Genomic DNA, 23933 nt, shown 5'->3' on the forward strand with positions numbered 1-23933 from the left:
ATCCTCAACCAGGAGAGGAGAAACATGAAGTCTGGGGCCAGTTTATGAGCTTTTAGTAACTAAAGCAGGCAGTGCAATCCCAGAGATCAAGAAGGGGTTCCAGCCCAGCAAGGGAGCTTTTTTTGCTAGACTCACGGTGAAGATTAACTTTACTTTCATTGGGGGGAATCACCAAATTCATAAATGTGGTTAATAAACGTTTGGTAGGAGGATGAAATGAGTGAGTGAGTGAATGAAGAAACCTGTGGATTGGAGTCCCTCCTTGAGGCCTCCTTCCAGCCTGTTCTCATGGCCCAGGGCAACCTGTGTCTGTGCTAGGCTCTGCTTTTGAGGACCAGCCTACTGGGATATGTCCTTATTCTGTCTGGGGCAGGCAGTGGGACAGTGGAGAGACTCCCTCCTCCCCTGACTCGGGCTTGTGGATCTTCCTGCAGGGATTGTCCTCCCTGTGCCCCCACAGCCCTGAGCCAAGGCTGAGAGCAGAGCCATGGCTGGATAAGATTACAGATTTTTCCTGCTCTGATTACAAGCAGCTTATCTGCGTTTCACTGTTGTGGCTCTTCACAGACTCAGGAAGAAAAAAAAGAGGGAAATCTCATCTGTTCTTGTTGTGTACTTTTCAGAGGGTCGATGAGTGGATGGCGAAGGAAGGCCTCTTAGATCCAAACGTCAAGTCAATTTTTGTCACCTGTGGAGACTGGGACTTGAAAGTCATGTGAGTACAAGAAGGACTACTTTGCTGTCAGGGCTTGGAATCTGTGGGGCCAGGTCTTCCTTTCACAGGCTTACACATCCAAGCCTACAGGGCAGCTGAGTTAGGGAGTGTCTGGATCTTGGGGGCTGCCAAGGTGGGAAGAGGGCTGGGAGCCCTGCCTTCTGCCTCTGGAACAAGGAATAGTAGACAAGTCAAGGACCCTACTGGGACTGCTGTTGTCAGGGCCTTCTGGCCTTTGCCAGGTCCCACTGCTCAGGACAGCCCTTCCAGTTGTGGGGTTACTTATTGTCCTGGAAGGAAGGAAGGAAGGAAGGAAGGAAGGAAGGAAGGAAGGAGAGGAAGGGGTTAAAAGAAGATTCTTTTTCTTTTCTTTTTTTTTTTTTTTTTTTTTTTGAGAGAGAGAGAGAGAGAGAGAGAGAGAGAGAGAGAATATGAATCTTAAGCAGGCCTTAGGCCCAGCATGGAGCCCAATGTGGGGCTCAATCTCACAACCATGAGATCATGACCTGAGCTGAAATCAAGAATTAGGTGCTTAACTGAGTCATCAAGGTGCCCCAGATCCTTTTTTTTTTTAAAACCAAATATATAGCATTTACTACTCTTAGTGCTTTAGAAATAGTAACTCATTAATAAACGCTGGTACTTTTATTCCTGTTTTATGGATAAGAAAATTAAGGCACAGAGTGGTTAAGTAACTTACCCAAGAACACACAGAGCCAGGATTCAAACCCAGGCAACCTGACTCCAGGGTCCTTTCTCTTAGCCATTATGCCATCCTACCCTTTTATCTGAAATACAAAGCCCTGATGATTCAACTGAGGGCCCAGTGGTGGAATGAGAGAGGGCTGCTTATAGGGAGCTCCCCAAGTCCCCAGCCTCCTTGTCCCTCCTTTGTCCCCACTGCTTTTTCTCCTTTGTCTCTCAGTCCTTCCCTGGTTATAGAAGACAGAACTGGTTCCTTTGCCGGGTTGACACTTTTGCCTCTTGTCTATCCTTATGGATACCTGGCTTCAGACAGCCCCCAGGGAACTAAAGCGGGGTGGAGGTGGTGGGGGCACTGTTTGCTGAGGATTGATAGAATCGATACCTCTGTGTTCTTTGTGACCGAAGGCAATAGCAAGCATTCTGGGTGTGTGTGTGTGTGTGTGTGCGCGCGCGCGCGCATGTGTGTGTACGCGTGTGCACACAAGCTTCGTGCATAGGGTGGGGTATTGGTGGGGGGTGGGGAATAGTGGCTCTGGAGTAACATTTCCTACCAAATTAGGTATTATCCTCTTACCAAGCTCCTTCTTTATGCCTTTTGGATGCTAGGTATTGAGGTGAAGTTATGCATTCAGGTGGATGTCAAGACTGCTACAGGACACCAACTCCCTAAGTGAGACAGGAAGAGGAACAAGCCCAGATCACATATACACCCACACACCTCATCTCCATATCCTTTAGGTCATGTACGCACATTGACCGCATACGTCTAGGTGTGTGCACATGACTCCCAGAGCTCCAGAGGATCTTTGTGCTCCCAGATGACACTCGTGTGTCAGGGAAATTATGGAGGCTGGATCTGGAAGCAGATATGAATCAGGGGAGGGTTCCATGGAGAAGGCGAGGAGGAGGAAGGCTGTTGTTCTTATTTATGGCATCTTGGAAAGCTCTGAGCACTTGAAGCAGAGAGGGATTTAGGTGGATTTCAGCAGCACAAGAGAAGCTATTTGGGGTGGCAAGGTTCAGGCTGATACCTAGCATCTGGGGCTCATGTAGCCTAGTCCAGAGGCCTAGTTTCTCCAGATAACCTCCCAGGACTCCCACTCTTCCATTGGTTTTCACTCTTTGGTGTGTTCATATCCCAGGCACCCACATTTCATTTCAGAATGTTCTGCATTAACTGTGAATGGCACGTGCATACATGTGTATATGAAAACTTCCCTGTGCATGCATGCAGGGACTATCTGGCCGGGCCTCCTAAGCTTGGAGTTGGTTTCTCCATAAGAAGAAGAGGGAATTTCAGAGGATGTTGTCTTCTTTGGCCCATTCTGGCCTGCAGCACCAGTTTAGCCCAGTGGGCCCAGAACAGATTTTGGTGTCTCAGGAGGCTGCTTTGAATCTTCACAAAAAATGATGTAATCAAGAAGAGGGATTGGGTCATTGAATCCAAACATACGGGAAAACAAACCAAATTTTAATGAGCATGTACCATATCTCATTCAGTCCTTCTAACTATCTTCCCTGGTAGAAGGTAGTATCTCCCTTTTACAGAGGCAAAACACAAAATAGTATTTACAACTGAGGCCCAAAATGGTAGAGATTCATAGCTACACAGAATTGAAGTCTAAGGCCATGTTGCTTCTAAAAGAGATGGGTTGCGGAGACTTTGGTAGCTGGTTTGGGTTTGTATTGAAAAGGCCAGTGAAGCTCTGAAAAAGAATATGCAAGAGGGAAGCAGATGTCAGGTGGCAGGAGTTGGGGGGAGGAGAGCTTTGTGGCTGCCTTTTAGAAGCAGGACTCCGCATAACTGCTGGGAAGGCTCTTAATTAAATGTGTAACAAAATAAAAACAGCCAGAGAGGAAACCTAAGTAGTGCTGCGTGACAGTGCACAGCTTATCGGTGTTCCTGGAACCTCTCGTCAGACGGCTCTCGTCAGAGCCATCACCTTTTTATGCGCCTGGTAAAGGCTGCTGATGAGCCTGACAAGGGTGGTGTTAAATTGACACCCGCAACTTGTTAGTATGTGGCTTACTTCTTATTTTGACATCCATTTTCAGACTTAACTAAGTCTAAGGAATTCAGAAAATATTTTCATTTCCCACTCTAGTTTTCTGGAGCCATGGCTCCTTCTCATTGCTGCCCTTCCCCTCTCTCCCAACACCCACCCCCAACCAGCTTCACATCACTTTTGTTGGAAAGGGCCTGATTAGTGAGGCACTGAGAAATGGGAACTGAAGTGGCAGCGGAAATCCCACTGGAGAAAAGAAATCTGCTCCCGTCCCGACAGAATCATTTTGTGTCCATCTTTTGTCAAAGCCAGATGAGTTGATACTCTGTGGGCTTTGATGCTGTAGTCACAGATCCTGCTGAGGTGGGTTTTAATTTAGTGGGCATGGATTTAATTTTCCTTCTCAACTTGTTTAAGAAATGACACTTGTTATGGCTTCGACCCTTGGTCAGCTTGCCTCCCCTACCTGACCTACCTTTCCTTTGCCTTACCTCATGGTTCTTGAAGCTCCTCATGGGGTTTAGTGTTCTTTCACCAATTTTCTGTCTTCTCTGCCTACCCAGGCAGGGAATGCCTCTGTAGGTTCCAGCTTTGACATGGCAGCAGAGATCCTGCTGGAGAAAAGCAATCTGCTTTATCTGCCATCTGAACTCCAAGCTTTCACATCCAGCTACTGATTCTGTTTCTCCACCTAGGTGCCCACAGTCCCCTTAAAGCTCAGGTGTCATCTTTCTCCCAACACCTAGTCCTCCAACTTGCTCTCAAGTTGTGACTGGAACCTCTACCTGGTATTTCTGTCAGAAACCTGAGACTCATCCTTGATTCCTTTTCTCTAGTCACAACCAATTAATTGCCAACTCTTGTTGATTCTTCTTGCCAGAGGTTTCTCAAAGTCATTGCCTTCTTTCCATCCCTGCTACCACTGCCCTAGTTCAGGTCACCATATTCTTTTTGGAATACAAAAGTGCTCTAGTCTTTCTGACCCCAGTTTTACTTCTTTTGTGCCATTCTCCTAATTGCAGCAAATTATGTCACACCTCCGCGCAATACCTTCAAGGCTTCCTCTTGCCCTTACGGCAGAGTCACACAGTTTATTGAGGCCTCAAGGCTCTTGCTTACTTCTCTAACCTCATCTCCCTGACCCCAGTCAGATGCTCTAGCTAGCCAGTTCCTTAGGATCCATCTTTAAAAAAATTTTTTTAATGTTTATTTATTTTTAAGAGAGAGAGAGAGCATGAGCAGGGGAGGGACAGAGAGAAAGGGAGACACAGAATCAAAAGCAGGCTCCAGGCTCTGAACTGTCAGCACAGAGCCCAACACGGGGCTCAAACCCACGAACTGTGAGATCATGACCTGAGCCGAAGTTGGACGCTTAACCGACTGAGCCACCAGGCATCCCCCTTAGGATCCATCTTAACGACATTTTCTAGGTGCTTTCCTGTATGTTTCTGGAATGTATTTACTTATACATGGAATTGTATAAATTCTACTTATCTGTATCTTTCACTAGATTGTGGGCACCATTATAACTTTGGACAATGTTTGACATGTAGTATTTCAATAAATATTTGTTGAATAAATGACAGCTAAGTAATGGAGTGGGCCTATGGAATCCATACTTAGGAAGAATGACAGAGGATCAATGGAAGGTAGATTCAGGGAGAATGGAACAGAAGAAGAAATCTTGGGCCTTCCTGCAGTGTGAAGGGTTGAACTGTGCTGTTAATGCAAGTTGTTCCTGGATTTTCTCACTGCCAGTAATGGGTGTTGGGTCCTCCCTCCATGGTGGGTACTGGGTAAGATGGCCCATAGGCCTGGGCCACGGAGGAGTTTGGTCTTAGGAGCAGGGTGGAGGGCTTTCTCTGAGAGATTTGTGCCTTCCAAGACTGAGGGCTGGGATTGCTCTGGAAGTTTTATATTAGATAATAAAGATAGTCAGCATTTATTGAGCACTTATTATATACCAGGAGTTCTGCTCTGCTATTTACACAATCTCATTTAATTCTACCATAATCTTAAGGAATAAATTCTTTTTATAACCCCCCTTTTTTTTCCCTTAAATAAATGATGAGGAAACTGCAGCCCAGAGAGGTAAGTTATTTGTCAAGGCCTCATACAAGTTTGTGGCAGGGATTTGAACCTAGGCATTCTGACTCTAGAAACCATGTGTTTAACCACTATGCCATCTGACCATCTGCTTTTGTCTTTCATGGCCCATGGCTTTGTGATATGGTGGGAATGCCTTTCTTTCCTTTGTTTGCACTGAGTGGCAGATGTTCTCTGACACCCTAGGCTGCTGGTACCTGATCTGGTGTTGGTGGAGGTCTGCACTGTTATGTTTGTTTTGCTATGTGGGCGTAGTTGGCCAGGAGGTGTGGTGAAGGATGATTTGGGGCTGAGAGCCTCCTTGATGAGCTACAAATGAATGAGTCCTCAGATCTGTTTTAAGGAAACCACTGCCAGTATCATTTTGGATACTCTATCCTATAGTATGTTTGGAAGCACGTGGGGGAATCTCATCATGTCACTAAGCTTATGAAAGCCTTGCCCTTGCCCATGGGTGTGCCAGTTGGTCCCAGCTCTGAGCTGCATCACCTTTGATTAGCAGCCTGCTGGGGGAAGGGGCTTGACTAAGAACTCCCTGGCAGTCCTGACTTGTCTCATTTCCCGATACTTTTATCTGTCACTGCAAGTGCTTGGGCTCCCCTCCTGAACTAATTAAGTTTGCATGTGTTTAGACACATTGCCAAATAGGGCTTAGCAAAGCGGAACTGAGCTACATCTCTTTCTGAGTAGGGAAGGAAGGGTAAATGAATGCTCTTCCACAAGGGCCAGGGAGAAGCGTGGATGACATGGAGTGGGTGTGTGTACACATGATAGGCATTCTGCCCTGGCCCTCATAGGGACACAGGAAGCCTGCAGAGCAGCCTTCTGATTGGCTGGCAGGGGTAGGTGAAGGCCGACTCTCCAGCTCTCTTAGTGAATTGGGCATTCTAAGAGGGTTGAGGATGGATAGAAGATAGACTCTGATGTATGATTCTTATCCCAAGCACAAGCAAAACTGAATGTCTAATTCACTGGGGTCTACAGAGGGAGTTTGTAGGGCTGTGTGCTATTTGCTGCCAGCCTGATCCTACCTAGCCCCCAGGCCTAAAATCACCTGTGTGGCTAGCAGGGTGCCAGAGCAGTTTTCTTTCTAAGACAACTTTGTGCCCAAAGACCCCAGTTTCCCCTGTTCAGTCTTGTAATCCCTATGAGATGGCCTCAAGAGGAGGTGGAGGGAAGAAGTAGTATTACACAGAATCTCCCCACCGTAGAGGTAGGGGTTCAGTCTAATGACTCAGTATAGTGAGGTGATAGCTGACAGGGTGTTTTCATGTCAGACTAATGCCTGCCTTTTCCCTAGCGCCGGGTAGTCTGTGGTCTGAGATGCTCTGTGGCAGAATGTACTTGGGTGCTGTCCTCTCCAGACAGCAGATACGGGGGCGTTACTATGATATGGACTCCTTCTCTGAGGTAGGGAGGGAGGGTATTTCCCAAAGAAAGTAGTGACAAAAGCCAGCTGCCAGCCATGGTCAGTCCTATAGCTTGGAGGACAGTGGGTCAGCTTCCTGGCCATGAAGAGGCTCTCGGTGGGCAAGATTGGCTCAGAGTCCAGACCAGGCTGCCAGTGCACACTGAGTGTGTGTGGCAGGTGGGGAGGGGATTCTGGAGGTTGTATAGGAATTCTGGGCCTTTGAGCTGTAGCCTAAGCCCAGAGAGAACAAGAACCAGACCTTCTGCCCTCCCTTCAGCTTCCCTAGAGCCCTCTCGTCAGCAGAGGTGCATCGGGTTAGCCCCAAGAAGGCAGCTTGAGTTGATGGGGTCATGTTTCAGCTGCAGCTAATCCAAGTCACTCGATATAAATCTCTCCCTGCTGCCTCTCCCCTCCCTCCCATCCCCAACCCACAGACAGGGAAATGAATCCTGGCCCTCGCCCTGAATACATCATGGCAGGCCTGCCTCTAATGAGAGAGGGCCATTCATTGTAGGGTGAAGCTCCCTGCAGAGCCTGGGATGCCATTAATTAAAGAAGAGCCACCTGAAGCCAGTCGTGCGGTGCAGGCTGCCACGCTCAGATGGAGTGGCGGTGGGGTAGCCTCGTTAGCCTGACAGCTCCTTGGGCCGAGAGTTCTTGGGCTCTGAGGAGCGAGGGGTGCCCCACCTCCCCCCAGAGCTCGCAGGTCTCTGGGGCCAGCCTCCTCACAGAGACCTGAGAGTTCCTTCCGACACATGTCCTGGGGCCTGGCACTAGTGGTAAAGGGCTCCTGAGTATGGGCCTGGTGGGATAATCCATTTCCTGTGGGCAGACCCTAGAGCAAGAACAGGTTTCTGTGGAGTCCATGGGGACTCCTAGGTCCCTGCCTGCATCCCTTTTCCTCTCTTCTGCTTGTGGTCCTGGAGCCGCAGGTCAGCAGACAACTCAGCTTGTGTCCTTGCCTTGGAGCCTGGGTTTGGGGTAGTTGGTCTGCTCTGGAAGGACTTTGGACCTGGGGGGCACTGGGGAGAAGCTCTGTTATCTGATCAGTAAGTACAGTCCCTCCGTGGCAGGCAGAGCCTCTGGTGTTCCACATTCTGGGTACTTTTGAGCCTGAATGGGGGGCTCTAATGTTGGCCTCATCTCCTCAACCACTAGGAAGGTAACAGAGTCTAAAGCACTTTAGTGATTTTTGGAACTCCTGGAATGGAAGTTTTGCTTCGTTAAAATCCCGATAAAAGATCAAGACGTTTGTGTAGTAACTGATCAGGCTTTGAGATGTTTATGGCAGTGGTGGGAGTCTCATGTTTTGGCCTGCTATAGAGCCACTGACTAGATGGGTGTCTCTTTACTGCTTCATTGTGAGGCAAGTGTTGCTGCCTAAGTAGTAGCCCCTGGAGTTATACTCTTATACTCCCCTTGACCCTCTGTGAGGGTCTTATTGTCTCCTCTTTGCTGGCAGGAGGGGCTGTAGGCACTGAGACCTTTGCATAGCCCAGAGTTGGGGTAGCTCAGCCAATGTCTGTCTAGATTGTCAGGAAGACAAATTGGTCCTATGGCTCTTCAGGACCGTCTCTGGAAGTCTGATTCTATGGCAGAATCTGACAGGCTGCTTCAGAGGGCCTCAGAACGAGCTGGTGGCATGACCTAACCATATGTTCCATCTCTGCTTCCCCACAGTTCACCTGGTACAGAATAAAGGCTGTCACTGCTTCCTAGACCTGGGACTCAGTCTGCACTCCTTTGTGTTTTGAACATTTCTGGACTTTCCCAGGCCTTGGCCACTTATTTGGGCTCCTCTGTCCTCTGGCAGATAGGGACTGAAGATTGGAGGGCTTGTCCCCTGAACTCCAAGGAGAAGGAGTTTGCTCCTGGAAAATATTTTACTTTGGGTGAGATAGTTTTGTGTTTTTTTTTTTTTTAAAAAAAAAACCTCTTTGTGTGACTCTTGAGACCCAACTTTTTTTTTTCTATTTTTTTTAGAAGCCAAGGTATGAAGTAGGCATATTAGGGTACATAAAGTATACAGATGTGAAGTGTATAGCTTCATATATTTTTATACAATCATGCACGTGTGCAGCCACCACCCAGATCAAGATCAAGAACCTTTTCCATCATCCTAGAAAACGTTTTGTGTCCCTTCTCAGTCAGTAATGCCCTCTGCCTACCAGATGACCACTGTTCTGACTTCTATTACTTTTGGTTCACTTTGCCTGTTCTGGACTTTTGATACGTAGAACCATACAAAATGTACTCTTTTATGTCTGCCTTCCTTTGCTCAACATGACATATGAGAGAGTCCTCCATGGTTGTTGTGTATATTAGTAGTTGGCCTTTTCATTGCTGTATAGTCTTCCATTGTATTTCCATACTGTGCTTTATCTCTTCTTTTGTTGGACTACAGTTTTTCTTTACCTCTCCGGTACATGTTCGTCAAATGAGTATGTAAATGTTCAGTCTGATATGAGAATCTCCCTCATCCTTTAAAACCTAATTCCAGTCCTTTGGATATGTGGTCTACCTGTCTCTTCTGGAACCTGCACTGGCTTCCCTTTTCTCTGAACTCCTGTGATAGGGAGAGCCTGGCCCCAGGCCTGTGGAAGTGGCCTTTGAGCCATACCGACCCATTTAATTATATTTTCAGCAGATGTTGATTGAATACCCACCGTGTGTCTCACACTATTCTAGGTATTGAGGACATAGCAGTGAACAAAGAGATAAAACTTCTAAAACCTCCTGCCTTCATGGAGTTTACATTCCAGTTCATGCAGCCAGCACTGCCCTCTGGCCCTTGGACCCTGATGCCAGAAGAATCTTGGTTTTGTCCAGGCTCCTCTGTCCTGTGGGATTCTGCAGGAACTGGGTGCCAGTGGCCCTTGCCACATTGACAAGGCCTCTGTAGGCTTATGGGCTTTAGTGTCCCTCTCTTGCTGCTGCTGCTGCTGCTGCTACTGCTTGGCAATGAAAGGGTGTCTCGATATTGGTGCTTCCCTTCCACTATCCAGGAGTCTGATTCCCTCCATGAGAGGAGAGAATTAATCTCCAACTTTCCGTGCCTGTAAGGTGAGTGACCTCTGTTTTGTCAGCATTGCCAGTCTGTCCTCTCACTCCCAGCCAGGGTAATGGAGACATTACTTTGTGCTAAAGCAAACCACAGTGGATGTTGTACCAATCCAGGCACTGGGAACGACGGAGCAGTCTGTGATGATCTCCTCACAGGTGCACAGGCATCGAGAGACTACAGGGGCATCCACACCTGAGCAGCTTTGGCCCTGAACTGCGGTTGGCAGATTCAAGAAGAGAAGATGCCCTGCCATCATATTCTCTTTGACCACCATCTGTGCCAGCGGGGTGGCTGCTTCAGTTTGGTCTGAAATAGGTTTCCTATGTTAGACTCCTAAGAGCACATGAGAGGCTGCAAACACCCCAGGGAGGAAGAGGAGTCAGGAAGCAGCGGTCTTGGAAGGTGAGGGCTGGAGAACTCAGGGCTGCAGCTGGCGTAGTGGCCCATGCCTGAATGATCTATGGACTTTGGGGGCTTAGCTCAGTAGAGCTCGGGAAGGATGGCTGTGAGTGGGTGGGATAAATTTTCAGTGTCCCTGGCTAAAGGGTGACATACTCAGACTTGATAGTTCTGTAAAACTGTTTCTTCCAAAGCCTGCAAGGATTTTGGTTTGGGGAAGAAAGCCAGCCAGCCCAGAGAATCCCGGGAGCCTGACAGGCCTTTTTCTCTGCGATTCTTTCTTGCAGGCAGCCCGAGGCAGCCTGTCTCTTTGTTAACAGAGTGACAGCAATGTGACACCATGGAAATAATTACTAACAAATCACGGTGCTGACTGCAAACAGCTCTCTGTCTTCAGAGGCATGTCAGGGTGCATTAGAGCAGGACTGGAGGAGCGGCACATGTGGGGGCCGAGACGCAGCCTGCACTCAGACACTCTCCTCTTCTTCCCTCAGCCTGACCCCTTTCTGCTATGGCTGACTCTCCTGCTTGTGGCTTGAGGAACCAGCTGGATAAGTGACATGTGGCTAGTCCCACTTCCTCTGGGCAGGTAGCTAGGACTCCCATCTTTGCTAAGGAACACCTGGGTAGTGATGAGATCCAGGAGTTTTTTGATCATGGAGCCCCCAAAAGGTGGAGAGATGCACCATTCCTGATTTACTCTGCCAGTTGGGACCAGTTTCACCTACTAGTAGTTTTGGGGTGATGGGAAATATTTGCTTCAGCTAGGCCCAGAATGTGGGGGGAGCCTTGCATCTCAGTGTTGGCTCAGCTCCCCTCCCCCACAGCTCTGGTTTCTTCTTCAATTGCCATAGTCAATTTTTGGTAAGTCGACTTTGTCCATTCCCTCTTGGTTAGCAGAGTGATTGCTCTGACTGTCAGGGCTGTAAATAATGTTCCTGGTGTGTGTGGCTGGAGGCAGCCGTGTGGGGTGGGGAATGGAGTGGAAGGAGGAGCAGCACTCTGAGGGCTCCCTCACCCTCCCCCCTCCCCTCTCATACAATATTTATCCAGGGATGGGAGTCAGATGCAGCGACCTCAGGGGTCACCCAGTTAAATAGCTTCTGAACCTCCCTGCATTCTAATTGCTGCAGTTGTCCTTTGCTCTGGAGACTTCTCCTCCCCATTGTCTGCTGAGGCACACACTAATGGCTCTCTTCCCTGGCCCTGTTGGGAGGCATACTGGGGGTGGGGAGGGTGGGGAGGGATAGGGCTCATTGCTACCTTCCTTTCCCTGGGGATAAAGGAATCTGGGGCCTACTAACAAGTGGCTTTAGCTAGGAGGAGCACAGACCCCTGCCTCCCTTTTGCTCCTTCCCCAGAGCTGGCTGGAGAAGGAAGCCAGGCAGTGGGCTTGGTTTATGGGGCTGAGGAGCTGCACCCATTTTGAGTCCTTTGAGCAGAATTGTGGGACTGGTGACTCTTCTGCAAGGCAACAGACCCTTGAGTACTCATCTGATGAGCATCATCTTGTGTTGCCATGGATGGTCTTACGTGCAGGGTTTGGAAACTTCTAATGAGTGATATTTCCTGTTGGAATATCTGCATTTTGCCCAGAGATTGGCCAGATGGAAAAGTCTCTTTGGTCCCTTGGAGGTCGATTTAAGTGATTGATGATGGTAGCAGGTGTACCTCATTTGGTGACTTAAGAGTGGCATATGCCACATGTCTTCACTAGGACCTTCTTGTAAACGTCAGTTATGCTTCACTGCAACTCTTCTCTTCCAGGGGATTCTTATGGAAACTGCCATCGAAGGTGCTGACCACTGTGTATGCTGGAAGTGCTGGTATTCCAGCAGTAGCCTAAAGTTAGCCCCTGTTGAGAGCTGCTCTGGGCCAGGAAGTCCTATGCTCGGGACTATAAGGAGCACCAGGTGATCAGGACAAAAAAGAGCAGCACGTGCATAACTAACTACAGGCTGAGTAAGGTGGAGTCTGAGAAGGCTACAGAGAAGATACAAAACAAATGCCATGAGAACCCAGAGGAGCACAGTAGAGAGACTGAATGGGGAGTATTTTTTAGCAGGAAATTTTGTTTTAAAAAATACTAAAGAAAGCCCAATATTACAAAGTATATAAAGGTTGAGCTGCTCTGGTTGAAGCTGGGGTGAGGCCCTGCCATTCTTCCTCCTGTTCCCCCAGTCCTCAAAGTAGCCTGATGTCCCTTCTAGAATCCTAGAACCCCACTGAGCTCAGTTTAAAAACCACTAGCCCGTTCTAATGCCTACCCAGAAGGGTGACTTTGTGTAGGCCAAGTGCGTACATGTCTTGAAGGAGTCAAGGGAGCTGGGATCAGGGCAGAGGAGATCTGTCACAGACAGGGTAAGGGGAACAGTTGTGTCCTTGAGTATACTGGAGCAGAGAGCAGTCTGCATCCCAGAACCTGACCGCTTGCAGGATGCCTCTCTGTGGAGCCTCCAGAGGGCATTGTAGGCCACACAAAGGCAGCTCAGGCAAAGGGTCAAGATGGCCATAGGCCAGGTGGAGACTATAATTGGGGGGATGAGTGAGCTATCTTGGAAACAGCTCAAATTGCTAAGGAGCTCTTGATTTCCTTGGCCAAAACAGAGAATAGCTCATCAGCTGAGACACTGACCAAAGTGCCCTGAGAACCTCTTGTCAGCAGCTCCCCCTCTCCCCCTACCCTACTCCCTGCTGCTGCCTCTGCCATTCCCTCTGGGAGAGAGCTCTAGCCAGGTCCTGGTGGCAGCTCCGACACATCCCACAGTCACCACAGGTGGGGCACTGTGCCCTTTCCTTGGACAAATTGTCATTGGGGAGACTCCAGAGAGATGCTTGTCTTATTGTTTCACTGGAGAGGGTCTGGGGAGATAGAAGGTATTTGACTTCCTAAACTATTTGCAGCATTGGAAAAGTGCATATTCTACTGTTCCACAGGGTGTTTGTGGCACCAGGTGATCAGGACACCTGGTGTGCTTCTTGTGGTCATTTTTGTGGGCTCTGTGGGGGACAAATGGTTGGCGAGTGGGCCAGCAAGCAGTGGAGCAGGGAAGTGCTGTTTACATATCAGTACCTTTCAGAGGCTTTGAGCAACTGCTCGGCAATGGGGATTTGAGGTTGGTTCTCTCAGGGAGGACTGGCAGCCTGGCCTATGGGGCATCCCTCTGCTCTGCCTGTATTCTGGTTTCTGTTTGGGAACTCTCCAGAGCAGCATGTCTGGGAACACTTCCAGCTGTGCCGCCAGACCCAGACGCAGGTGACGGCCTTTCGTCTGTACCATAGGGAAACCAAGAGGAAATTAAATGTCATTTGCCCCCTGCACAGCAGGTCGCTGCCAGATCAGACACTGCTGATCAGAGCTGTGCAGAGGGTACCCCAGGGAAAGCTTATGCCTGCAACCATGCCCTCTGAGCTGTGGAGACTCCCAGGTGATGGCCTGGCTCATTCCCAGGGCTTTCTCTGCCAGGCTGGGTTCACCCTGGCCTGGAGCCCAGCCCTGTGCTACATGGCAGCTGTGGCCTATGCCAGACCAGAGGTGTGTGTGTACCAGTGGGAGAGAATGGAGGGGAGGGGCAGGGCCTGACAGTAGAGGACACACAGGAGACAGTGAAGTGATCAGCCCTTCCTCAGAGAAGCTGCATGGTGTTTAGAATTAAGAGACTTGGGTTCCAATCCTGACTCCACTACCTACTAGTTGTAGGATTTGGGAAAGTCACATTCCTACTCTACCTCCATGTTCTCATCTGTACAACGGAGATTACGATAAGCTCTGACTCCTGCCACCTGTGGGGAAGTACTTCCTTTTAGACTGGTGTTAGAGTTTCCTCACCACCGGTCTCGCCCTAGATCTGGAAGGATGGCCTGGAGCCCCTTGCCTGTGGGCCTCCCTGTGAAGTGAGATGGCTGAAGTTGATGGGAACAGGGGTGGACTTAAGTCTGGCCCAGAAGGCACAGCTGGTGATCTCCCCTCATCAGAGGCCTTTCCTTCTGGTCCTGGTCGTCTCAGCTAGGCAGCCCATGGCCTTTATGAGATGAGCATGGGCCATAGCGGTCACCCTCCCAATTGCAGGGCTCAGAGGGGGCCCCCTCCAGCCTCACACTTGCACTCTCCTTCTGTTGGGAGGACCTTAAGGCTTGTCCCAACCCCTCCCTTGCCTTGAAGTCCTAGCTGTGGGCCGTAGTTCTCAGCTCTGCAATGACATTTATTAACAGGGCTTTGGGAAAAGATATTTTAATACTGTAAGGTTCTCCCTAGAAAACTCCCTACCCCCACCACCACCACCACCCCCCACCCCATCTGAAGCATGGCTGCTGGTGGTGAAATTCATTAGTGTTCCCTGACAGGCAGTGGCGACAGAGGCACTCGCTGTCTGCTTCCCGCTCCCTCGCTCTCGTGCTCCTGCTTCACGCACACTGATATTTAAAGCTGATGGGCTGCTTATAGACTTCTTGTACCATGACAAGTTTGGGGAGGGGAGTGGGGGAGGAAGAGACAGACAAGGAGCCAGCTGTCACGCTGGTATTTCAAACAGTACTCTCTCCTGACCCTTTGCAGGCTCCAGCAAGTGTATCATCTTTCTGAAGTCTGTGGTTGGAATTGTAACCTGCAGCTGTCCCAGAGGATGGGGGCAAGTGTGGGAGCAAAATGGGCTGAGAAGTCGGCACTCTCTCAGGGTTGTGGGCAGGCAGAGAAGAATGGAGGGACAGAGTGTGTGTGTGTGTGTGTGTGTGTGTGTGTGTGTGTGCGTGTTCAAGCAGAGGGGACCGAAGCAGAGCGTAAGTGCTCCCCAGCAGTGCTTTCCCATCACCAGAAATGGGATGGCCCTTTCTTAGTCTTCTCTCCTGGAGTGATGATTATGTTTCATGCTGTGATTATCTTCTGGGTGGCCTTGGAAGCTCCCTGAGTCTAGGAATCAGGTTTGATTGGCCTCTGTCCCTGAGGGTCCTGAGTCTCAGTGATACCCAAAGTATGTGTTGGCAATTGAGGTAGAAAGTTTTCCCATTTTGTGTCTAGACTGGGGCCTTGACTTTTGCTCCCTATTTGTGTGCTTTAGATTTGGAGAATGAATCCCAAGTGCCTCTTCCATGCACAACTCTTCTTCTTACCCCAAAGCTTCTTGGAATTCATTTTCTGTAGTTGATGAGTGTTTTTGGAACTTCCCCTTTCTGTGTCATCCCCAGCAAAGCTTCTCCAATATATTTTTCATGCCTAAGGCACTGTCTTCTCAAGGCAGGTGGCCTGGAAGCCTCTCCAAAGGCTGTTGCAGCATTGGTCACAGCTGATCTCCTTTTAGCCAGAATCCCTTCTGTGAGTGTTTATGTATGAATATGTTTCCCTTGGCTGGCTCCTGCAACCTTCACAGAGCAGGGCACGGAGGTGACGTAACTTGCCCAAGGACACATGGGCACTTGACCAAGTTGTCTCTTAGTGCAGCAGAGCTGTGTGCTGGATGGGGGTTCTACTGTACTCTCCCTCTCCCCTCCACCATCAGGGCCCTTCTAGCTCTGGGGTCTGCAGTGGGGGAGCCATTGGGGAATGGGCCTGACTCCTCTACACCTGGCTTTTTTAGCCTTGTCATTGTCATTGTGCTGCCATTGGCTTCCTCAGTTTCAGCACAACTGTGTGTGTGTGTCTGTCTGCCTGTCTGGGTGGCAGAGAGGGGTTACTGGACACCCCTCTAAAAACCCTGGACATCTCAGGGTAGAGAGTAAAGCCAGAATGCTGCTTCTATCTGTAGACTGAAGTGTATTCTTGAACTGACCAGGATCATCTCTAATGTGATCACCTTCTACAACCCCTCCCCCTGGCCTCCATCCTTAACCCCACCCTACACTCTATCCTGTAGGCTTCTAGGAGGGGTTGCTGGCGTGGGGCTGCTGTCTCAGGCAGCACCTTTGTCTCCCTTCCTGACCTTGCTGATCCCTGCATTGCCTGAAAGCACTGAGGGCTCAGCCTGCCGGGGGTGGCCCAGGCCGTGTCTTCTGCCATGGTGCATCTTGCAGGTGAGACAGAAACTAGCCAGCTTTAATAAGTAGGAGGCTTGAGCATTAATTTTTTATACATCAGCGGTGGCCAAGTGAGTGAATTCAATTATGAGTCTGCTTTCTGTCCACCCTCCTCCCCCCAGTGTGGTGGTTCACAGCAGAGACTAAGGAACCTGTTGAAATGAGAAACCCCTATTTCCTAGCTTGACCCCCTCACTAATTCGGGTTAAATTGCCACGCTATTGCAGTGGTGACACATTGTGCCTGCCTCTGTTTGTACAAGAGGATGTGGTGGGGGAGGAAGGACCAATTTGCGCAGAGATAAAGGTGTCGCGGCAGATAACTAACGTCCCAGCCTTACACCCGCTCTCATTGTAGCTCAATTTGCTCCGTGTGGAAACCCAGCCTTCCCTTCTTTCTTCCTTCCCTCCCCTTGCTCATATTTTACCTCGATGCCACAGTGTAATGATGCCCTGCGTAGTGGGGGAGGAGATAGGCACCTCTGGCTGACAGCCCTTCCCGATAACCAAATTCCAGCCCATCCATCACTAGCTACTCTCCTCAACTTGAGGAAAAGTGATCTTGAAAGGCGGGCCGTTTATCACCCAGGGTCTGTTTATCTCCTCTGGTGGGGGGGAACGGAAACAGGAGAGACAAAGAGCTGTGTCCCCAGCCAAGTGCTGCCTTGGCTGGGATAGTCTGCTGGTGCTGGGTGCAGACTCATCACACTGGCTGTGGAGTCTCTGACTAGGTGCACCTCCCAGGCTGGGACCCAGTGGGAATGGGACCTTTCCTGAGGTCTAGGAAACCTGGCAGTTCTGAAACACAGGACAGCCAGCAACAACATTGTGCACGCATGTTCGTTTCAGAATGGGCAAGCATAGAAACCCAACATGGCCATGAGCCCCACTGCCCCTCATAGGTGTCCCTTTGGCAGGAGCATACATCTGGCTGATTGGCTGGGTCTGTTGGCCTACTCCTTCCCCAGACTGGGCCTTCTATCCCTCCATGGTGCAACTGTGACTTTGAAGAAGACCAAACCTTTCTCCCTACTCTTTCCTTTGCTCCTCAGTACTCTCCTTTTTCTACATATCAGATGGGACAAAATAGTTCGCCCTTGCAGGTGAACTGTATGTGCATCCTCAAGTTTTTGGACACCGGGATTGACAGCCTACATCACTTCAAGATCCGGGTCTCATGGCTTTCACAGAGAGGCAGAAAGGGATCACATATGGCTCCAGATTCAGCTGGCCTCCTGCTCTTTAAGGGCTCGAGTGTGCTAAAACTGAGAGTGACATATATCTCCCTGATTTGGAGTTGCCCCTAAGATTTACAGAGAGAGAAAAGCACAGAAGGAAGAGTGTGCATAACCTTTGCCAGCACTGGTGCCTGCACTCCTGCTCCTGGCTGATGGTGTCTGTCAGTCTGTCGCTCAGACCTCCGTGGATGCTGCTGGCCTCCTCAACTCAAGCCTAGCAGTTCTAGTAGAGCCCCCCAGCTCTGCTCCAGCTAATCTTCAAAGCTGAGCTCCTGTTCACAATGGCTTCATCCTGCCCCTACCCATTAGCGAGTGTGGTGTTCCCTTAATGAGCTAGTCCCCTGCCTTGGCTGGCGCCGAGCTGGTCACACCTGTTTGCCATCAGGGCTGTCTGGGCCCAGCCCAAGCACTGGGCTGCAGGTGGTGGGGCTGGATGAGGGGTGGGTAGGGAGGGCCGGGTTCCTTATGCTTTGTGCCCTATGCTTTTGTGGGGGGGGGGAGTTTCCTGCACCCCTCTTCCTCCCACACTCTTTTCTTTCTAAGTGGAGGAAGGCTCTCTGCTTTCTTTTTTGTTATTTAGAAGGAGTAGGAAGGGAACTTGAGAAATACCCCATCTTTTCTAACTCCTGCCTGGATGGAGTAGCAAAGAGCTAGTCAGGCATCTTTGAGGAGGGTTTGATGTTCTGTTTTGATGACCCTAGGGGCCCAGTGTGATGAGAGCAGTGTCACATGGTGAATGCTGAAGACGGAGCCCCTCTCTAGCCCTAGGTCTGATAGTACTTGGAAACTGATCATATCCCTCAGTTTAGAGCCCACGGCAGGGCTGGGGGCCCTTCCTTAAAGGGGGCCCCTTACGTTCGTGAAGCTGAAGGAAGTTTTGATTTGGTTGAAAAAATCTCATTCCTTTTTATGGCCTGGACATAATTGGCTCTTTTCTATTGGCCATCGGTGATGTCATTCCGACCCTCATAAAGAAGGGGAAATCACACCTGTGGACTCGGTGCATAAAATTTCATTGGGCAACAGTAATAAGCATGGCCAGATGATGTTTGGGCAGTTGAGGAGCTCTGTGCCCAGTGATTCCAGCTGCATGGAGACCTGGGCACCATAAACCTGCCTGCACGTTCATGCCCGCAGGCTAGTCCAGGGCCCACTGCCAGTGGCTCTTTTCCTGGGATCAGTATCTGGTGGGAACTCAGTATTCAGACCCTTTGTGCCAGGGGGACTTTTGCCCTTTTACTTTCCAAATTAGTAGAACCATATACCCACTGGTACCCACTGATCCTAGCCTTAGGCTCCTAAGAACCTTGGACCCAGGTGTGACCTTGAGCAGACACCATGCTGTCTGCCTCTCTAAAGCCCCAAACCTTGCCTTTCCAGGGACTGTAAAGAACTCTGAGTGCATGTGCATGACTGATGCCTTGTACAGTCAGAAGGCTGAGATCCCATTTCTAGTTCTCCCTTGGCTTGTTGTGTGATCGAGCAAATCCTTTTCTTCTTTGGACATCAGTTTCCTTTTTATGTAGGAGATGGCTACTACTCTGACCTACCTTTCTCACAGGGTTTCTCTTGGTGTTCTCTAAGCTGGGTAGGGTTCTGTCTTAGAAATGTGTAGCTGTCTTCCCGTGAAACTCCCATCTGGAATTTCAAGTTCTGGCATATGGCTCTGTGGCTCTGTGAAGATGGGCCTGGACCTGCTACATTTCTACTGCTCATGTCCTGGAGTCACAGGGCTAGGACCACCCACAGACTGGAGGACTCAACAACCTGAATGCCTGTGAGTCTGCAAACTTCATGTGTATCTGCAAGTGACTAGAGCCTGGGTGAGAATTATAGTCCCATCCTCCTCTGCTTCAGTCAGCCATGGGATACAGATAGCACTCAGGGTTGCTGCTGAGCCATATCTGAGGCTGACTATCCAGCCTGACAGTCTGTCTAGTCTGTCTTAGATGTAGCCCCTCTGGTACAGATCCTCCCCCTAGAAGATCAGGCAAGATCCTACTGTGCTAGACCCTTCCTACCTGGGTAGAAATGTCTACCTTTGAAATCTTGCTGAAGAGGGAGCCTCCTACTCACCCTGCTGCCAGGGCTAGCCCAGCCAATAGGACTCCTGATCCATGTCATCTAAAAGAATGGGGACACTGGGAATGGCTAAGGGTGAATATGATAGGTGGCCCGATTCTTGCTTTTTCCTGGCCAGACCTCTTGACCTGTTCCTTTGCAGATTCTGCTGCTTCTGGTTGCCCCCTTCACTCACAGGCCTTAATGTGATTTTTCAAAAATAGCTGAGCTCGGCAAGCATTTTCACAAATAACAAGATAATAACAAGAACACAAAAGAAAAATTGAAGGAAATAAGAAAGTTATCCAAACAATATAGTTCTCCTTAGGCAACCACATTTTAGCTCCTAAGGCTATCTTTCATCTTTCAGAAAACCTTGCTGGGGCGCCTGGGTGGCTCAGTCAGTTGGGCATCCGACTTCGGCTTGGGTCATGATCTCGTGGTCTGTGAATTCAAGCCCCGCGTCAGGCTCTGTGCTGACAGTTCGGAGCCTGGAGCCTGCTTCCAATTCTGTGTCTCCCTCTCTCTCTGACCGTCCCCCACTCATGTTTGGTCTCTCTCTCTCTCTCTCTCTCTCTCTCTCTCTCTCTCAAAAATAAACAAACATTAAAAAATTTTAGAATGGAGGGAGTCCAAAATTAGAGCTGGCTGCTGTGTGTAGTGGGTTCCATGTGTGTGACAATGGTCTTGATTTCCATTTTAGCTCAGTAGAACTTATGAGACATTAATCTGGGCCATCTCCCACCATACTCTTCCCTGCTCTCTCATCTACTCTCATGGCTTTAATTTCATTTAAATTACATTAATGATTCAGCAATTTATATCTCCAATCCAGACCTCTCCTCAAAGTGGATATCCAGCTGCCCCTTTAGATGTCATCCCACTGCCACATGTCTCCTAAACACTTTGAACTCCGTAGATATTGAGTGCTTGCCATGTGCCATGCATGTATGTAAAACTGCATTTCCAAACTTGTGCCTCCTTCTGTGGTATTTGGAGGTGAAGTAGTAAGCAGTCACTGTGATTTAGGCAGAGAATTTAAAAACAGTAATAAAAATGATGATTAAATACTGGTCTGCTCTGGGTGTCAGATATCCTCTCTATGCCCCGCCTCGTTCTTTGTGTCTGATTCTGAGTAGAATGAAACTAGCCAAGCCATAAGCCTTTGAATTGGGCTCTACCACTTCTCATTGGGCCTTGCATCCCACTTGATGGCCAAGGCCTCCTTTACGTCTCTTCTATCTGTTCCTTGCTTGTTACCTCTATAGCTGTTGTCTAGTCTCTGAGTTACTACCCAGCTTTTTTAGTGTATTGTTTTTGCTGGCCCCAGAAAAATCTATGTAAATCACAACTATTCAGAGCCTCTCTATTGCCTATGGCCAAGCTTAGCAAGGAAGTTCTGTGATCTTTCCCAGCTAATATTTTTGGTATCTTCCTCCATCTTTTCATGTACCCTAGTGCTCCAACTTAAGGCTGTTTAGTCTATTTCTTTTATTGTCCATTCCATTGAACAAATTGTGAGCCCCTTATAGGCAGTGGCTAAGTCTTAACTTTTTGAGCTTTAAGTGCCTGTTTATTATTAAACATCAGTAAATGGTTGAATGGATTTATGTGGGTAAACATTATATCTAGAGGGAAAGACCATTTATAAATTATAATTTAAAGAAAAAATAACAGGCTCTTGGTTTAAATTCTGAGCTCTTATCCTTTTGCATGGTTTGCTCTATCTGCAGAAAGCCTATTGCTAGAGACTTAAGGGTGAACTGAAGCCCCTGTCTAGCCAGCTCCACGTGTTCCTTTTCTCTCTCCTCTTGTGTTATATCCCTGCCTCTCTGTTGTAACAAAACAGCTACACACTGGTGCATTGGAAAGAACATAGGCTTTGGGGTGAGACAGACCTGGGTTCGTTTCTTGGCACTGTCATTTTTTAGCTTTGGGACCTTAGGTAACCCCTCTGAATCTCATTTTCTCATCTGTAAAATGTAGGCAACAATAGCTACCTCATAACGTCGTTCTGAAGAATCATGTGAAACTGTAAGTAAGATCCTTAGCATATTGTAGGCCATCAGAAGATAGTAGCTGCTTGTATTTTGTATAGAGTCTCCCAAGTTTTCACATTTAAATCTGGAGCCCAGTGTCTAGGGTGCTAGAGGTGGGGAGCCTTTCTTGGGCAGGGTAGGACCCGTGACTAATGGGGTAGCCTTCTGAGGTCTATTTGCATTTCCTAGATTCAGACTCCATGCCTGGGACAATGGGTGTGCCCAACTTGTTCTCTTTTCCCTTTCTTGTAGGCTCCCAGGTCAGTGCCAGTACTTGGGCTTGCCAGTGGCGGACTACTTCAAGCAGTGGATTAATCTGAAAAAGGTACTGTGTCTGAGCCCCACTCTGGTGCTTCCTCTGGGTTTCCTGTGCATCAGATCCTGTCCCCTCTTGCTTTCTTTACACGTCTCTATTCTTCTCTTTTTGTTGTCATCGCTTTCCTTTTCTTTCTGTTCTTCTCTTTTCTCAACGTCCTTCCTTCCTCTTCCCTAGTTAATATGCACTGTAAGGTTGTGGCCCTTTCTGGGAGTGGGGAGTTCCCTGGGGACCAGGCCGAGGGGTAGAGTATGATACTGCCCTATGTGGTATCATCCAAGTATGCAGAGAAGTCCCAGTGAAGGGAATTTTCCAGATTCTTGCTCAAAACTAAATCACTGAGATGAGCTACATTTCCTTTAGGAGAGATGTGGCACTAGCTAAGCCTTTGGGAAAGTATACTTATTTGATGTGGTCATGAGTGTGGTCTCTGACCCTCCTGAGTGGCCCTGGTATCTCCATGTGGTTGGGAGGTAGAGTTGGTTCAGGCTGGCTGTGGTCCTGCCTAGCCCCGGCAGAACCTTGGTCATGTGAGAAGGACTGTGCACAATAGAGCCCAGTCCCCTTTGAATTTGAGGAAGGAGACTGACACTAATACAACACCAAGTATCTGGGGAGTGGGTACTGGGGCTGTGGGCTGGGAGAAACCCTGTGTAGCTATGAAGTTGGGGCCTGGCAGAGGTTGAATTACCCAGAAAACTACTTTCCTAGTGTGTGCTACACTAGGTAAGCAGAAGAAAGAAGGTACAGGAATAGACTCCCAAGATCTCTGCTCTGTTGGCATCCTTTCTCCAGGAGGCCCAGTCCACTAGGGAAACTCACACCCATAAATCCTTCTGATGTAAGGACAACAGCCCTGAACGCCTCAGGGACCCCATGTTGCTAGTTAGCTTAGTGACTCCCAGGAAATCAGAGAAGAGAGAACACACCAGAGATCAGAGTAGTGGCTCCCAGGGGGCCTTAGAGAAGAGAGAAGCCAGTGAAGGGTAAAACTAGGTAATGTGAGGATTTGGGTCTTGAACTGGGCGTTCAAGGAAGGTGGAATATGGGTCTGAAGAGAAGACTTTCCAGCAGGAGGAACAGCATTCTTTTGGTGTGTGTATGGGCTGGAGCTAAGTGAGCATGTGGAGGAACAGTAGAAGAGAATGACCTTGGACTTAGTTCCATAGGTCTCAGGGCAGCCATTCTTTGTGGCAACATTGTGAACTCCTTTGCTTTCCCCTGGTACTCAGGTCCTTCACACCTGGTCCTTGGCTTGTTTGTATTTTGACACTTACCCACCTCTCCAGCTGATCTCTCTTGGGCCTGAGCAGGAGCTACTTACTAACTTCCATCTTTGGCTGAGGGGACCAGGCTCTGTCCTACCTTCAGGTCTTGGCCTGTGGCCTTATCTTTGTCTGAAGTGCCCCCTAGTCATTTTCATTGGGCACATTCCCTCTTCTTGAAGATTCAGCTCAGGTATCACCTCTTCTGGGAAGCTGAGCAGTCAGTCTTTTATCTTGAGACTCCTTGACCCTTTGGATACCTGTGATCTTTGAGTGTTGAAACTGAGTCCAAATATGTTTCCTTGTAGACATGTCCATCTGGAGCATAGAGACTGAGGGTGGCTCCTTTCTGTGTCTGCAGTAGCCAGGTCAGTGGTGGGTACAGAGTATGTGCTCAGTGAATAGTTGCTGGCTGGCTGACTCATCTTTGAGAGCTGGCTCCACAGAGGCCCTCTCATGCAGGGCTTGGCGGGCTATGCATGAAGGTGTGGCTAGGCCTGTGCTCCTGAAGATAGCATGCCAGCTGTCAGAGTGCATCTGAGGCTGCTTGCTGGCCTCAGCAAATGCAATGTGAAGGCCCGGCCAGGCGAGGCAGGCGCTGAC

At 49.1% G+C, this 23933-nt stretch overlaps 1 protein-coding gene across 2 annotated transcripts in view; it reads left to right on the forward strand.

Annotated features, from left to right (window-relative positions):
• ERI3 (ERI1 exoribonuclease family member 3) overlaps positions 1 to 23933 on the forward strand; it is a 127953-nt gene that overhangs the window by 43991 nt on the left and 60029 nt on the right. For both annotated transcript variants that reach the window (XM_047084554.1, XM_047084555.1), the window contains 2 exons: positions 624 to 715; positions 22002 to 22074. In XM_047084554.1, the coding sequence (XP_046940510.1) occupies positions 624 to 715; positions 22002 to 22074 (165 nt within the window). The remainder of the gene's footprint in view (positions 1 to 623; positions 716 to 22001; positions 22075 to 23933) is intronic.

Source organism: Lynx rufus, unplaced genomic scaffold, assembly GCF_022079265.1.
Source record: "Lynx rufus isolate CCGP_SWC_20201006 ecotype Redwood Valley unplaced genomic scaffold, mLynRuf1.p SCAF_2, whole genome shotgun sequence".
NCBI classification, from domain to species: Eukaryota; Metazoa; Chordata; class Mammalia; order Carnivora; family Felidae; genus Lynx; species Lynx rufus.